This window comes from Poeciliopsis prolifica, unplaced genomic scaffold (genome assembly GCF_027474105.1).
Source record: "Poeciliopsis prolifica strain line A6 unplaced genomic scaffold, Auburn_PproV2 SCAFFOLD010, whole genome shotgun sequence".
Taxonomy (NCBI): Eukaryota; Metazoa; Chordata; class Actinopteri; order Cyprinodontiformes; family Poeciliidae; genus Poeciliopsis; species Poeciliopsis prolifica.
In genome coordinates this window covers 5224868-5242438 of record NW_026562385.1, presented here as the reverse complement: position 1 = coordinate 5242438, position 17571 = coordinate 5224868, and the positions used below count along the sequence as shown (strand labels likewise).

General features: G+C 39.3%; 1 protein-coding gene across 1 annotated transcript in view; it reads right to left on the bottom strand.

Moving 5' to 3' along the window:
- The window catches only part of LOC129363749 (septin-9-like), an 85963-nt gene extending 72851 nt beyond the window's left edge, over window positions 1-13112 (bottom strand). The window contains exons 1-2 of the mRNA XM_055036023.1: window positions 12764-13112; window positions 3110-3163 (exon numbers count right to left, since the gene is read on the bottom strand). Coding sequence (XP_054891998.1) covers window positions 3110-3163; window positions 12764-12857 — 148 coding nt within the window. The 5' untranslated portion in view covers window positions 12858-13112. The remainder of the gene's footprint in view (window positions 1-3109; window positions 3164-12763) is intronic.
- Between the last annotated feature and the right edge of the window lie 4459 nt (window positions 13113-17571).

Below are 17571 nucleotides of genomic sequence, written 5' to 3'. Positions count from 1 at the left end.
CTAACTGCTTTATGAAAGCTGGAAATAAGGTACATTAGCACCCTCAACTGGCCAAAGTATGGAATTGTAATAATGGAAAAGGACATGGTCTTAATATTTCATCTGCCGCACCAGACTTGTAATCACTACAGTAATCTTGATTAATAATTCTCCAAGCTCCATGAAGGAATTTCAGTTTTCATTTGGACTTGGACTGACTCACTTCCTGATTTACTTTTTGATCTGCCCATAGCAGATACAAAAAGAAAATCCGTTTGCTCAGATAAACAAAGCAAAAAACAGGAATCAAGATTTAACACATAGGGGGAAAACTTATAGAAAGAGGATCTGAGAGATGAATTCACTACCATGTGTCATGTTTTTCTTGGAAATACTCCAGTAGGTGCTAAATTCAAATTTGAGGTTGCATGATATTTGCAAATTTCTTTTTATAGAAGCAACACTAATAGTCTGTGTGACAGGTTGCTAGTTACACTGTCTCCTTATACAAACATGTTGAAACATACAGCCACCGTAATAAAACAAAGAAAATTCTTTAAAACATAAAGTGTTCTTATATGTTGCTTCTGACTTGGTATAGCATGTGTGTGCACTGCAATGAAGGATTTAACACTGGGCTCCGTGTCGGTGCCAGAAGTGGGAAAATTACTTTTAGCATTCTTTCACAGTCCTATATATTTTTCATGTCCAATAATCAACTGACCATCTTGGGCTGAATGTTTAGTTCTCAATATTCAGCTTATAGGAGCTCCCACTAGACAACAGGTCATTCTGTGAGATGGTGAAGCCATCTATATCATCTTTATCAGTGCAGACAGAGCTTCTGCATAGCATAACATGAGTTTAGGAAGTATTGTCATATGTGATATTTGGGTATCACTTATAAATGTCTGCAGCGGTTTGTGCTGTATTTTTATGTTGCGATGCTCATGCCACAATTATTTCAAATTTAACAACTGAAACTGCCTGAGGTGGCTGAAAATCCCATCATGTGCATTGAGAGATGCACTAAAAGGTGATGGTAGTGCGTTGTTTACATTAAGCGGTGTACATTTGTGTGCCAACGAAACCCAAGTCAGCGACCCAACAGTGCGTTAAGTTGTCTGCTGTGTGTAGACATGCAGTTCAGGAGCCTTTCTTTGTTTGAATGATTTATAGGTCAGGGTTAAGTGCCCTAACAACCAACTAAACATTCCTCTGAAATCGGTCAAGTACTGGAATGAAAAGTAGAAAAAAAAAAGGGAAGAAAAAAATGGAGGAAACATTGCTCAAGAACACTAAAAGAGCACTAGGAGGTCTGGCTCCTCGGAAGCAAATTATGAGGAAATGAGGGATGACTCAAGACACAGTACTGTAAATTATGGACTATACGGCAGCACAGTGTTGGTATGTAATCTAAATGTAGAGATCACAACACTAGGCTTATTGTTTCAACTGAAAAATCTCCTTCCTTCCTGTTTTTCAATTCAAATTATCACTATTTGAAAGTAAGCTCCGTCTCCATCAGCATGCAAGTTTACACATTGTTTAGCAGCCTTTTTTCTGCTGTAAATGTAACTTTTTAATTCAATCAGAACCTTCTGTTTTCAAATAAAACATTTCATTCAATTTCCTGATAACGTCTTGAGTTTATGTTCAACTTATCGTGATCTACTTACTCTCAGATGAGAGATATCATCACAGCTGTTGGGCGGGGCTACATGTGAATATATTATATTTGTGACTGCAGTTATGAATATTAACAAAAACATGCTTGTGGGCTCCTAACTCTGCTGCGCTAGCACATGGTTTGCATACGGGCATCTCCCTAAACCATGTCAGCCTTCCCACAGAAACACACTCACACACGGATCGTGGTAAATGACCGTACGTCAGGGAAGTCTGCAGATAGTGAGGGCTTAATCCACACCTCTAAGCACTTTCTGGCAGCTTGAGTGTATGCGTGTGCACACACGTGTGCTAAAGCAAATTTACTTCACCTCTAAAGTCTTGGGGTGGTTTTCAGTCATATCGGGGTAAAGCATGCCCATTTGTGTACTTTCAAACACATAAAACCTTGAAATAACCTCAGCCAGTAATGGTTCTTGAGCAACTGGGAAAACCCCATTTGTTTGCTCCCAAGCCCTTATCACTCTCTGACCCACAGACAGCCAAAAAACAAAGACAGCTGAAGTAGGCCTCTTTGCAAAATAACTTAACTTTTTCTAGGAAACATGTCAGAACAATTAGGAAACTGAAGAGATATTTATGCACCTGGTGTTTGCTCAAAGGTTTTAAATCAGATACAAGCTTCACAGTCATTAGCCGCCTTTTACACATTGAGCTCCATGGTAAAAAACAAAAGACGCACCAAAGAGCAAAACAAAACTTACTCTTGTTGTAAATGACATATATTTTTGTCTGTGAGTGCTTGTGCCACAGTCAAATTGTGCAAATAATTGATATCGCTCAATATTTTTCAATGATAACACGCTGAAAAAATACATGTCAGACATAAGACAACATACGAACCCACCAGAATGTGTTAAACAACCTCTGTTTTTACCCTTATCCTTTGTCTTTTTCCCTTTGTGTTACATCCTGAGGGTCACTTTACAACTCAGCTTCTGTGACGGCTGCAAACAATTTACAGAGCTCTCAGCTGCAAGATTCAGCTTGCATGCTTCTAATATTGTGAAAGTCCACTGACAAAAGCACACCTGAAAATCACATAAGGAGATTTTTTTTTTTTTTTTTTTTTTTTTTTTTTTTTGCTCACTACATCTTAGATTACCCGCTGCAGAGTTAAACTGCTTCTGGCAAATTTAAGTAATACCTGTTTTTAATCAACTATTTATTCACTTTAACTTATAGATTTAGTTTTATCAGTGTAATATTTGTTTATTTATTTCTTGTGCATCTGATTTAACGTCACACTTAACTGACAAAAACAAAATAAATAACATTTCTATTTTATTTTCAGCATGTTAAACTTCCACAAAGTCTAAGCACCTATATGATCGATGAGCATGTACATCAAAGAAATGTAAAAATGGAGTTGTGTATGATGAACATAAAAAACAAAACAAAACAAAACAAAAAAAAAGAAATAGAGGCACAGCCTACTTACTGGGGCTGGTGATTTCTCTTTCTGTTCTTCTTGTTCGAGCGCTAGCTGATCGCACTGAAAACAAAAAAACAAGCGGGACAAGTTAATAAAACACTACCTTGGGAATCCAAGGAAAACAAATCACTAAATTAGCATTTGTTTGAACTTTACAGCACTTTCTCAGATCCAATTACTCCAAAGTGTTTTACACTACAGTCATTCACGCATTTCCTACAGAGCAGTTTCCTGAGGCAGATTGACAGCAGGTGACACATCCTGCCCAAAGACATCATGGCAACAGGGACTGAGATGGACAGAGAGGGGGATCGAACTGACAGGCCACTGGTTACAAGATAACCCCCAACTGAGGGGGCGACTGTAACAACAAGCCAGATAACTGCAGTAATATAAGATGGAAAACTTGAAGTGTACAGCTCAGGCTACCTTGTCAGATTCCTTTTCTGTTCAAAGAAATGCTGGGCTTGATAGTCTGTTATCCCTACAAAAAAGTTGAATGTGTTTAATTTAATGGCAAGAATGTTAGAGTTTAATCTGTCAGCTCATAATAGCTGCTTTCTCTCAGCCCCTCCTATCAGATAAAAATACACTCATTTTTATCTGATAGATTTTGTTGTCTGCCTTGACACTGCGAATTAATAACACTCATCTGATTAGTTCTTTAAAGACTTGAACATGGCACATTTTAAAAAGAGTGAGTTTCAGAGGAACACTTCAGTTTCAGAGGATGTTTGTGAATCAGATTTGAACAAAAAGCTCATATTTATCATCTGCAGAGATCACTGCACTGCATGATGTCTGGCTAAAACTTTGAATTGTAAAACGTCTTTGACGCACATCTTTCCTGTCGAAAATGTGCTTGTTTTAAAAGTGAACTCTGACTGAGTTTGCATGATGATACTGAAGTGGCTTTGAAACCATTGTAAGTGTTTCAGTCTTTAATGCAAAACACAAGACATAAATCTGTGACGTGCTTCGCTCTGTTGTTCCGAGAACAGGACGTGACATGCTAAAAAGATACTTCAGGTTGCCTGTCACTCTTCTCTGCTTCCTGTCCCTTCGGTACCGACTGCAGCTTAGGTAAACTAAGTTCATCTTCTGGGTGATGAGTCAGCCATCCCGTCCTGTTTTGAGTTTCGCAGAACTCTTTCTTGTACCACAGCTCAGCAGATGGTGATATTCAGTCTCTGCTCATTAGACCAGCAAGCTCTATTTTCCACCAGGTTTTCTAACAAACGAAAATGGCTTCACTGAAGTGGAGGAGTTGAGTGTGTCACCGCTTACTCTGACTGGAAGATGTGAATAAAGCGACTTGTTAAGGAGTTAAGGATGATCATTTTTACTTTGCTCAGCTTCAACATGCATTACCTTCCATACGTAATAGTTTTCAATTCAAAAATTAATTTGAAAAATTGTTCCATCTGCCTGAATCTAATCATGTTATTTATTTTTAGATGTTGTGATCAGTTGCTCAGTAATTAAGTAACACTTTTACCAAATTCCTTTTTCTTTCATGGCTTTTTTTTAGTTTTAACAGAGTACAATGTAAGTGCTGTGCAATATATTAAGTTGTGCTGCTATGACTTGGGCTAACTGCTTTGTTACAATAACATAAGTTCAATATAAATGTTCTGAAAACATGCTTCCTCTGTGGCTAACTTTAAGAAATGTTGCTATTGAATCTACAAATTAACAATCAGACGCAGAGAAAGTCTGTATTCATTTCATTTAAGCTAATATTACCAACTGTAAATGTTGTCTCATATGGGTGAACAAATTTGTGAAAGAAAATATGTTTTAGGTTGGAAAAGGCTTGAGAATGAAAGTCAAGATCTAAATCTAAATCTGCAGAATTTGTTGCTGGACTTAAAAAAAAAAACAACCCTCTTCATTCAATCTGACCTACTTTCAGCTCATGTGGACATGAGACGAGGCAACATTTTGTACGTCTAGGTGTGCAACGCTGGTAGACATCCCCAAATTAAACTGGCAGCTGCAGTTTTCACCTAAGGCTTTTCTACAATAAAATGGACTTAAGTGCACACTCCATTTGTTAGATAAGCAGCGATCCCATGTGTTATAATTGTGCAAGTTGTACTTGTATACATCTCATAGTGTGAAAGGAATATAGAGGTGGTCTATCCCATCTGTCAAGCCTTGCAGCTAAAAACATGTCTGTACCTATAAAGTCTTCTACGAGAGAAGAAAGCCTGAAAAAAAAATTAAAATAAACAGGTTTATAAGTGTACGCCCTTCTTGAACGTACACCGACTCTGACTGCTCAAGTTAAGCACTGAAGCAAATAAACATGCAGAAGAATGAAGAGTGACAACATCTTTATAAGTGGAAGTACTGTAACTTCACAACATTGCCGGTGGTTTTCACAAGACAGTAAAGTAAACATGCACTGCATGATTCAGTGAGTCTAAATTAAAGCCACAGGAGTAACATCTGCAAAGTGTTGGTAGAAAAGTGTGGCTGTCTATAGTATTAACTTATTTCTCCTGCTCAGTCTTGTCCAAGGCCTCAGACACACACAGAAACAACAACCTCACTTCCTCTGGGAGGCTTTGTAGTCTTCTTTTGTCATACTTTTCTCATGAGAGAGTTATGAGCAACAGAGGTCAACACACTTACTTGTGTTAACACAGAGATAATTTGCACTTCTCAGGGATGATACAAGTCATAAAATATCTCTGTGTTTGCACCAAGACTCAGCTGATTAATGTAATCTGTGATGCTTAAGGAGTCCTAGAGGATGACGTTTGTGGCTATGCACTTGTTTAGCTTCTATTCAGGACAATTCTTGGCATATTTTCTAATCTTCTGAAAACCAATGGACCCTTAAGGATCTAAAGCCTGGTCCTTATGCGGTGGACCCCACTGAACAGGCTTAGAGGTTTAGAGGTAGGTGGGAATTACATTTGGTTAGGTGTCAGGAATAGACCAGTAACGGTTGAGGTTACTGAAAATGTCTGGATTCAGTATAAATGCAATCACTGAAACTAATGGAAGCCAATGCAAAGTCCTAATATGGGCAGAAATACCAACTTATGATTGTGTGTGTGTGTGTGTTGCCATGACTACTTCAGTGCAGGACCATGCATGCCCAAATGCATCGACTGATTGGTTATTAAGAGTCAAATGACAAGAGAAAGAAATAGCTGGTTTGACCAAGTTGGAAATATAAAGACTGCTTTATATTATAAACATTTCCCTGTGAATATAAAACCTTACACTCCCTGAAGGGGGTCTGTTCTTCTGCTTGTGTGAAAAAAGGACAGAATAGCTTACAAAACCTTAAAGTATGCAGTGCCTTTTCCTAACCTGCTGAGATTTTTGTGTTTGCTCAAGGAGGCCACACGGCTTGTATTTGAGCAGGAAGACAGGAGGTGAAGTATCTTCCCTCTTTTATTCCCTCCCCTTTTTCTCCCATGACCTCCTCGTTAAGGGAACACCCTTCCCTTCAGAGTGAGGCAGCGTTTCGATTAACACATAAATCAGCGGAGCTTGTTGTTGAAGTAAAGCTACAATGATTCTTTTAAAACTTAGAGGGTAATATTTCATGTATAATGACAGGTATTCGTTTCAGTCAATTATTTCATTCTGCCTACAGCCTTCAACCGACTCTTTACTGTCCAACACTGAGAAGTTTACAGACACATATCATGGAGATCATTGTCTTACTAATTTTGGGCTTTTACAGACAGTAGGACTTTAGTGATGATGTAAGAGACAAAAATCTGGTCCATAGGATTAAATTTATATAAAATGTTCCTCAATCCAACCAGGAATGATTGGATTAAATGTAACTGAGGCCAGATAATCCACCGATCTTAGGCCATGGCTTTGAGAAGGCCATTACAGAAACAAACGGTAGAAGTTAAAACCAGTTCTGGAGTGTGTTTAAGATCATCATCCTGCCAGAAGAAAAAATAGTATCCAAGTTTCAACTTGCACTTGAATGAAGAAAGATTCATTATGACGTCCATGAGTCCAGGGACCACCAAGACTCAAGCTGATCACAAATTGGAGCCCACTGAAGAACCAGTTTTACGGTTCAGAGTGGCTTTAACTTGCTAAAGAATATTTCAATGATTGCTGCAAAGGGGTTGTTTGCATTGATTTCAACTCTATACATTTTTCATTTTCCTTTTGATCGCTTATGGATTACACAAAAAATTAAACTTGGATTAGTGCATTTGTGTGTCGGCGTTGGATAATTTAAACAAAGTTTTGCAACTTTGTTGGTCTTTTTTGAAAGTATAGAGACAACAGATGGCAAATTTTATCCTAATTCATCATTGTGTAGGACCTGCTTTGTGCAGTGCATTTGCAATTTATTTAAGGTACATTTCAGCAAACATTCTTTTTTGCCTTTTTAATCTTAGTTTTTATGTTTTGTTTTCATTGCTTTTTAGTTTAGGAATAGGGACAAATTATGTTTATACTGGGAACAAGTGGCTAAATTTCCTATTATGTCAAATTACTGACAATCCTGGCTAATCCGTGGTTGTTAGCTGGGATTTTTATGCTTACAAAGATATACAAAAGGATTTCAGAGCTCCAAAATAAATAAATAAGTTCAAAACTCTCAGTCAATGAAAGTAAAATCCTAAGAAATGGGGAGTTATTCAAGGTTGTCAAGAGTAGATTAAAAAAAAACAATTCTCTCAATCCAACCCACTAGGTTGGTTTGCTTGCAGAGCAGCTCAGGATTTCTGGAATGATCTATACAAGGGGAGGTGTGGACAATTTTCTTGCAATCATAATTTGTCAAGTCAAACGTGTGCATGCAAAAAGGTTAAATGTCACTAAGCTTTTTTCCTTCTTTCCAGTCATCCTCCATTGTGTTTTTATGGCCCTCATTACAATCGTTCAGGGTACGCTGCAAACAACATTTCACAACTCTGTGGCGTGAAGGAGGGGGAGCATTTGTGAAAAAAAAAAGGTGAGTGAAAGAATGAAAAGAAAGACAGGAGATGAAAAGGCACAGAGGTAATTTTTCAAGATAGTTTTTTTCCGGCCCAGATAAGACGTTGAGTTCTGTCACAGCAGGGCCAACGTCAAGGTAGAGCAAGAAGAACACACCTTCACACCCACACAGAACCCGACTCATGCAGAGACATGGATGTATGAGCAGTTTAGGCAAGACATCGACTTTGACCCTTGAACCGCACTCCTCCCGAGTCCTGGCGCCACAGCGACAGATGGACAACACCTCTTCCCACTTCCACCTCGCTGGAAACCAGCACCACTCCACCAAACACACAAAATCTGTCTGTTCTCTGCACAAGGCACATTCAAGTCTACCAAAAGAAGTGTCTGTAAGAGTCATCAACCAGGATGCTGCTGCAGTCTATAAAACAATGTGACTGTTTTAGATAAGGATCAGGTAAAGCTGTTAAAACCCAGGAGAGGCAGTTAAATAGCTCATGGAGCTTTATGAGATTTGACCTCCCCTGAGAAGTACACACTTACAGTAAGTCGTGGGTGAGCCACCGAACAAGGGAGTTCAGTTTAAACTGTTCAGGCCAACCCCACGGTTTGAGAAAGGCCTTAGAATTTGCACGTTTGCACAGATTTCCATGTTTGGATGGAGGATTTAAGAAGCAGCAGCTAAACAAACATTGTCATTCCATCTTAACACTGAAGCGTGCAACATCATGAGCCTGATCCAGCGTCTGATGCAGAGTCTGTTTGCACACTGTGAGGGTGTGCACCGAGAAGGGTATTACCAATCTGAGTTTTCTCTAAACCTAACGAGTCATCAAAGTATTCTTACGTATCACTTACAGATTTTTTTTCCTCTCTCTGTTTTTGTGATTCAGATCATGACATAAACAGCAATAGCTTGAGTACATAAAGCCATTTTCAATTGATGATTTACACAACCAGCCAGGACCCATGTGAACATATAATTACCAGAATTAACTGTGGTAAACCGCATTTCTGGTTCTGATTGCAACCAGAACTGTGGAATCCAGAACTCACCTCACCAGAACTTGCCCGACAACATGAAGTAGACTTAAAGATCTCAAAAAGCAATGCAGTAAACTTAGAAAAAAATACAAAATAAATTTGAAACAAAGTCCTAAAGCACTTTTGTAATCAGACATAAAGTATCTAAGTGTGAAAAAAAGGCAGAATCAACAATGACCAAAGGTTAGCACTTCAGCTAAATTGTTCGCACTTGTTCGTGTGAATTTTGAAGCTTGTTCAGGAAATGCTTCTCACTCCAACATGCTTAGAGAGCAAAAGTGGCTAACACTTTTTTTATGCTTCTATGAACATAAAAATGTTTACTCCTGTCATGACAGGAGAAGGCTGTTCCTGCCAAACAATTGGGTTACTTTTTGCTGCCTGAGCCGTGGCTCCTGGCCCTGCTTAACATGACGTGAAGAAATGTTTCAACAAGTACTAATCAGGCAACAGCGCTCGGCTGCAACATCTGAAATACTTAAATGCACTCGTATCTACTCTGAAAGCATTTGAATGCTGCTCCACATGCATCAGAGCCTCTCTGGGTCTGCCATTATCTTTTTAGAGGGTCTCTCCGGGCCTCGGGCGAGTAGTACAACACTAGCCGCCTGTTGTATCAGCTGACACCCCCAGAAGCAGCAGCCAGCATCACACAGCTCCATTCTTGACAGCAGATAGCAAAGACAGAGCAGAATGGACACTTGAGAGCAGACTCCGCACGAGGGGAACAGTATAGATGTAGATCGTTGGTCTCCTGCAGCCGGAGGAACTTCACGCTGCAGGTGACACTTGGCTGTATGAACATGTCAAACAAACACTGAAGATTTTTGCTTTTGTTGTCACTGCTAATTCTGATATTTATCAGTTTTGTCATTTAAAAGAAAAATGTGAAGTAGAAAGTTATTTTATATTACCATTTAATATCCACGTCCTTCTGTGTGCCTGTACTACCTGAATGTCTTCTCCACCACCTTCTCAGTGCTTGTGGTCGAGATCTTGGGTTTTGTGATAAATAGTTGAGGTGAAGATAAGGCACACGGTGCAGGATAAGGTGTCTTTTGGTTATTCTTTCGCTACGTAAACGTTGTCTTTTGCACCACATGAAATGAAATGCATACGAGAGTTTCAGGTATGTAGTAATTAGATCTTCCCTGATTGTCTTTGTGTGGGTTTTCTCTCACTACTTTGGTTTCATTTTAAGGCCAGACCATTAACTTTTTTAAATGTGATGCATGTGGTTACCCACATGGAGCTTTTTTTTTGTTTTTAAATAGTAGCATTCAATTTCAAAAACAAAATTACACTAAATGCACCTATGGAAACTTTGTGCTTTTTTATTTACATATTTGTTAATCATCAGATCTACAATTGTAAATGGTTGGGTTAATCTATTACCCAAAAACCCCAACATTTTTCTGTTTCATCACCACCACTCATGTGATTTGGTGGTACTCCCACAGGTTCACTCCTATTTTCACAAGTTTTTCTAACCGAAATCCTGTGTAGAGTAAAAAGACCCACATTTCACATGAAACCACAGCACTGAACACGCATGTCCACATGTTCCAGTAGCTTATTAGTCTATTATTCGCAGTCTTATAGCTTTCAAAATGATGGTTAGACCATCCTCAGCATGTGCTGCTAGATGACAGGGCAAATATGTCTCAACACAGTTTATAGCTCGACTTTCAAGTTACCATTTAACAATTGCTTCAGGCTTTGAATCAAAGCCTTGCTCGCCCTCCAGCACAAACAGGTTAAAAGCCAAAATGCAACATGGAGTGAATGTTACACAGGTAGGAGTAGATAAGGAGTGTGTGTGTGCTTCTTTTTCTGTGCAGGACATGAAAGAGCATACCAGGAGGTGTGTACTAGGAAAAATAATGACTCCGTGTGTTGTTACGTTCATACAGGTTACTGATTGATCCAGGCAACTTCAGGGAGTGGTGTACAATGCACGGATCAGCACACTTAGCCTACAAGAGGTTGCATGATTGAACATTGATATGCATACAACACACTTCAACCCCTAAGCATCATGTTTCAACGCTGTTTTAGTAAGTGAATATTACAGTGCTGATAGAGGCTAGCTTTAAAATTAGCTGAAGTGTGAAAGCTTTTTTTATTTGCTTACAAAACAGACACACACACACACTCACATGGCCACACACAAGTCAGACTCCTTCTGCGAATGCCACACCTCTGCATCCCAGATGCCTGTCACACTGAAGAGAAAAGGCCCTTCACAGCACATCCACACAACAGATTAAATGCACACGTTGTTGTTAGACTATTCTCCAAGCAGGAAGCTCTAACAAAGACTGAGACGACTTTAGTCAGAGAGATTTCACTCTCTTTCTCACAAACGCACGCACGCACACACACGCAGCAGCAGCAGGAGGCGAAGCAGCATGACCCAACATGTGCTCAGCTCCAATGGAAAACTGTCAGACGCTCCATCGCACCTAGAGACTTGGGAAAGAGGAGCCGGGAAAGCTGGCATTCTGCAGGCTATGGCCCACGTTGCTGCTTGGAGAAAGGAGAACAGAAGGGGAGGAAGAGGAGGAAGAGGAGGGCTTTTAGCTCTGAATGGAGATATGAGCGATATAGCTAACAGGCTGCAACAGCAGAAAGTGAAAGGAGGATTAGTATTGATGGAAAAAGACAAAAGCAGGAGGTGATGAAGATTTTTTTCAAAAAGCCTTCCTTGCATGTGAAGATATGCTTGACAGTTCTTCAGATTTAATCTAAAACATGCAGAAAAGTAGTAGTAAAAAATCCTCTGTGTTAAGCTCATCTTTTTAAAAATATTTCAAAGTATTGTTAATGGTATCACAGCTTCATAGATGAAACCTATTTCTCTAGCTCTACTTTAATTTTTCCTTTCTGGAGTTTTTCTTTACAGACAAAACAGCCATTCTGGGTTAAATGCAACAAAACTGGCCCAATATGACACGATCACCGCAACGAATCAGAGATGGTTTTTCCTCTTGAAGAGAAAACAATATCTTAACAGCTGACCTCTCCCTTTAATTCAGTCAGTCTAACACAATAACTCTCCTCTTATTGTTTGTTGCTTAAAACCCATTTACAAGCAGATTGCAAATGCAAAACATGTCCAAACTATGAAACTACCACCACCAGATATTAGGTTGAAATTCTTTTTTTTTTTACTTCATCTATGAAACATTTTTATAGTTTGATAAACGCAAGTTTGTAGAAAATGGATACATTATTGATTCATTTTATTTTATTTTTTTATTCATAACTGTCCATTTGAACCTTTAAAAAAAAACTGTCTCGGGAGTCAAACTTAAATGCCGCCAGTCATAAAACAAACATTTTGGATTTGACCCAGAAGCACAAAGTGTCATTCTTCAGGACGGAAAAAAGGAGCCAGGCTTTCTCTGTGCGCCACCTTTCTGTCATGATGTCACAACCTGTTTATGCGACTTTCAAGAAGTGGATTAAAAAACACACACACACACACACACAGATCCCACGCAGCGTGGGGCCTGTTGCAAAACGGGGATTTTATAAAATGCGTAGGTCTGAATAAAAGCAATGATTAACAACAAAAACCTCACTTTGCAGGCTCTTCAATAACCCCAGCTCCAGATAGTTTCCCTTCATAAATGTTATAAAGGTGCTGGGATGATGCTTCAAATCGCTCACCTGGATATGAAGTTTTCTTCATGGCTGCAGATATCTCGTCTGTTCGCAGTGTTTTGATAAAAAAAGAGGAAAATCTCAAAAGTGTCGTTTGCATCCGTAACTTTCCCAGACTGCGTCTTCCAGCGCCGCCTTTCTGTGTCGCCTCTGGACCGACCTGCCTCAAAGCTCCAGCGCTCCTATGCCTTTCAGAGCTTCCCTAAACTTTGCCCCGGTGCTTTATTCCCACCTCTATGCTTTATTCCCACCTCTGTGTGCTTCCGGAGAGACGGTGTGTGAGCAGGATATCCTAATAATCTCACCTGCGCTTCTGACGCACGCCCTGTCCCAGGAGCGGGAGTGGTTCACAGTCACTCCGCGGGAGGCTCTCGCCTATCACAGAAATAAGTCAGACTTACCTGTGCGCTCAGGGAATCATCTGGTGTGGATTATTGGATTAGGAATCCTGAAATTGAGCAATTTTCGCCGGTCTGATCTGTTGCGCAAAGATCAACCTACAGTGCGTTTGTGTGGAACATTTTATCACTTGCATACACATAACACCGTGTGTGTACAGTATTGACAGGCTGCTGTGCGGGCAGGTAAAACTGTTTGGACTTTCAACTCTTTGAGTCCTGGAGAAACCACGTGGCCCCTGGATGAAGCGTTCGGTGTCGCGGTCGACCTTTAACCTTTCCGAATTTCAAATGTCAAACCGTGTCACTCCGCTGCACCTTCACGGCACGCAGACGCTCGTCTCTGAGCTGCAGGGACCTCTTGTGGTCGCTGCGTGGGCTCATCATCGGCTTCCGTCTCCACCGAGCATTCCAGCGCATTCACGAGGAACGTCGTGAGTGACTGAGGAGAAAATTCAAAGTCTGTGTTGATGCAATGTTTCAGTTTGGTCTTTAAGAGCAACTGGAGCAGATCCTAGCCGCTCACGGAAGGGAAACCAACAGTTTTCTTGCAGCCAGCCTGGAGTTCTGCAGAAATATGTCCTTGTCTTCTGAAGTGTCTTGTGAAAGTATTAATTACGCGGTCCCAAATTGTGTCACGCTCCATCTACAATCCTTCATGTATTTTGTTAAAATAGTGCTAAACTGTGAAGTGGGAGACAAAAAAAAAAAAGTGTGGAGAGAAGAAAACTGTTGTCATAAAGAGCCAACAGCAACAACTCCTTTTTACTGTTACAGAGATAAAAATATCAATGTGTTTTCCACAGAGATAAGAGTACAGATGTGTATTGGCACCAAACTAAATGCTCCGACCTACATTTGTTTTTGTCAGAAAACTAACTTCACATCACTCCGAATACTTGCTCACCATTTCGGTGACGCAAATCTGCTCCATTTTTTAGAAATTCAATTAAAGACATGAAACCATGCCTTGTTTCGCCCTCATTGCACATAAAATTATGATTAAATACATTAGAACTTGTTGATGCGGCAAAATGAAATATAATCTGATTGAGTGTGCCATTTGTGGCTGGACATGTCAGGTGCATGGCCCAGAAAAACACGCAGCTGCTTGAATCAGCTGCACTTTCAGTAAGTTTCAACAGTGTGTACTCTGAACAACTGGCCAGTGAGAAATTAGTCCTCACCGATCCTCTTGTAGTTTAACATAATGTCCTCTAACTTCTTTGAAACCTGGGTAATTATTGACGGAAAGTTTATACATTTAGAGACACGAGGTGTTGAAAGCTAAACTGTAGTGTCTGAGCATAAAAGGCAAATGCGGGAACTTCCACTTGCAAATACCCTACAGGTGGGCAAAAACAGATATTACTGTCAATGCCATATGTGAAAATGTCAATAAAGGTGGAGCTGCAGATCCCTGAATGTGAAGGAGGAGAGTGCTTTGTGACATCTCATTAAAACCTAAGACGGCTTGTTTGAAGTTGGGGTTGTCGTGAACGTCTACATGAGTCACACACATTTATAGTCAACGTACAAAAAAAGCTGAAATTTGAATTGAATTTAGCCTGATATGCAAACTTTGTCGGGGCAAGATTGAAAGCCGACCTCACACACGCTAAATGAGATTATTAGTCTGAGAACGAGAATGTGATGACCAAGAAAAAACCTTCAATTTGTTTAAATTTGTAACTTCCACATAATCTATTTTGTACCATCCTTCTCCAGATGGAGTACACACAAGACAGGCCCCCATGTTTATCAGATTTTATGCCTTCCTATTCGAGGAGACAATAGTTGAGCTGTTTAGCTACAAAGTCAAGACTTTTTTTTATTTTTTTCATTCTGACGAGGCAACCATGCCAAAGAATACAAAGCAGCAAAGTGTGGCAGCATAGTGGTCATGTTTTTTGGACCACAATTACTTGCTAATTTAACCATACAACTGTGACATATGCCTTGATATATTAATAAATATAAATGTACATCCTGTTGCTGATTTTAACCAGAAAGCGGGGGAAGCTGTGGATTAAAGTATTTTGAACCTGTGCAAGATAAGGCAATCTGAAACCAGACATGCTACATCCAAAACAAACTACCCACTCCTCCGAAAGCACCCAGTTTCCACTGTTTTCTCACAAATCGTGCAGATTATAATACTTGATACTGAGGTGTTTTTCTTCAAAGCTGGCAGTCGGTGCTTAGAGTTTCATCTGTTTCCGTCAACATTCGTCAGTTCATACTCTGTTTATCTGTTTCTCTTACGCTATATTTTGTGCATGCGCTTTCTGACACAGTTCTTTTATTGTTTCCTGTGATAAAGTTGTGACACATTTACACCGCCTGCTGCAGGTGCGTGTCGAGAAGTTTCCTGCTCTTGCTTAAACTTTTTTTAATTGAGTAAATAAAAATGCAAAAGTGCATAAAGTTCACTGGAGAAAAGGAGAAAATACAAAAGCTGTGGCTCTCGCTGGATGCTCTCGCTGTTGATGTGCTTAGGTTGCGTTTCTCGGAACAGTGGTCTTCGTTTCCGCCACTTGCTTTAACTTGTGGCACCGTTTGGTTTACATCTCGCTCACGACCATTCTTGAGTGGTCCCTCTGAACCGTACGCTGATACAAAACATTCACCGTGTCCCTGCGCTTCTCATCTCTGACATTTCGCCTACAAACACACAGGATGACACGTTTCACACCTCAGTGTCCTGTGGAGCATCTTCGTGAAGAAAATATGACCTTTAACCACAAACTTGCCGCTTAAGTAAACATCCAGCTTATCTAAACTTTGCAAGCACTGTTTTTTTTTCTTTCTTTCACCCAAGCAATGTGTTTTACATTTCAGCTTCAACGGGACGTGTCTTGTTTGAACAGCTTTAAGATTTATAATAAATGAACAACCACTTAAGAGAGCAAATGGGCTAGCTTGAGTTGCCAGTGTTAATAAATTACCAACATTTCTTTTTCTTCTTCTATGACTTATTAGTAATCTTTAACTTCATCAACAGGAGCATCTCAGCAGATGTTCTATTAGTCATTTTGGTTCAAAATGGCTTGTGAAAACAATATGACTTCCAGCTTTTCAAATAGTAACAATTTTGAGACAGTCCATTGAATGAGAGTCTGGCAAGTTGACAGACATTTGTACAACTGATTAGGTTTTGTCCCTCTAAAGGTGACACATGGGGACTGTGCACCTGCTGTTTCTCCTAACTCTGCCCACATTTACTGTAAGACTTTATGCTTTCACCTTCACAGTGACTGACTCTCTTGTTGTGGGTTAGACTGGTGGTGGTTATAGTGTAAAAGAAGACCATAATGTGGCAAGAGCTGGCAGGAGAGAGAAGTCAGGACCACAAAACTATTGGTCAAAATACAGTATAGACTCCTATTGATCTATCTGTCTGTCTGTCTATGAGAACAATTATGGTTACAGTTGCTTTTCACCTGATCTGTGAGAAATACGAGGCCAAGCAAATTGAAGAAAAACTTACTGTCATTTTCAATTCATACATTGCAGATGCATCCCTGTGCTTCACAGTTTTATTTTATTTTATTTATTTATTTATTTACAAAAGATAGAACTGAACTCATAAATCATATTTATCCACATTTCTTTTTCAAATCACAAAGGAAGAACATCCTAATGCTTGTCTGGGATCAAGACACCCTAAAACTAAGACAAGCACAAATTTAGGTGAACTGAATGATTTGAGACTGAGTAAGGATTCTTCAAAACCTAGTTTAAATTTCCTTGCCTTCTAGCCACATGTTATTCAGTCATTTATGCACAAAAAGGAGGAGTTTGCCCCGTGCAACGTTCATGAATTATGGCACAGCACACTTTACAGAGGTACATTTTTAAAACAGGAAAATGAAAATTATGAATTGTTTTCCTTGCACTTCACAGTCGTGTGCTACTTTTCTCTGCTTTAAAAATCTGACTTAATGCACTGAAGTTTGTTCTTAAATTGTGGCAAAATGTGGGAAACCTCCACAGGTCTTAACACTTTTTCAAGACAATGTAAAAGCTGGGGAAGGTTTTAAAGTAAGCAAAGGAATTGCTTTATTACTAAAAAAAATACAGACAATTGTATTACACTTAACAAAATACAGACAATTGTATTACACTTAACAGAAAAATAAACCTTGATTTAACCAGTACCAAGATTTTATACTTAGTTTTAGTCTTTATTTTAAATAACAATCCAACTTGGAAAAGTTGATTGTACCTGACATATGTTTCTGTAAATATCAACTGTTTACTATAAATACTTCTTAATCATGAAGATTTTCTGTAGCCAAGAGCTTCAAAATGACACCTGAGCATTGGCATTAAACAGAATTAAAATCTGTCTATATATTAAAATATATATATATATATATATATATATTTTAAGTGAAAGGTAGAGGTGAAAGT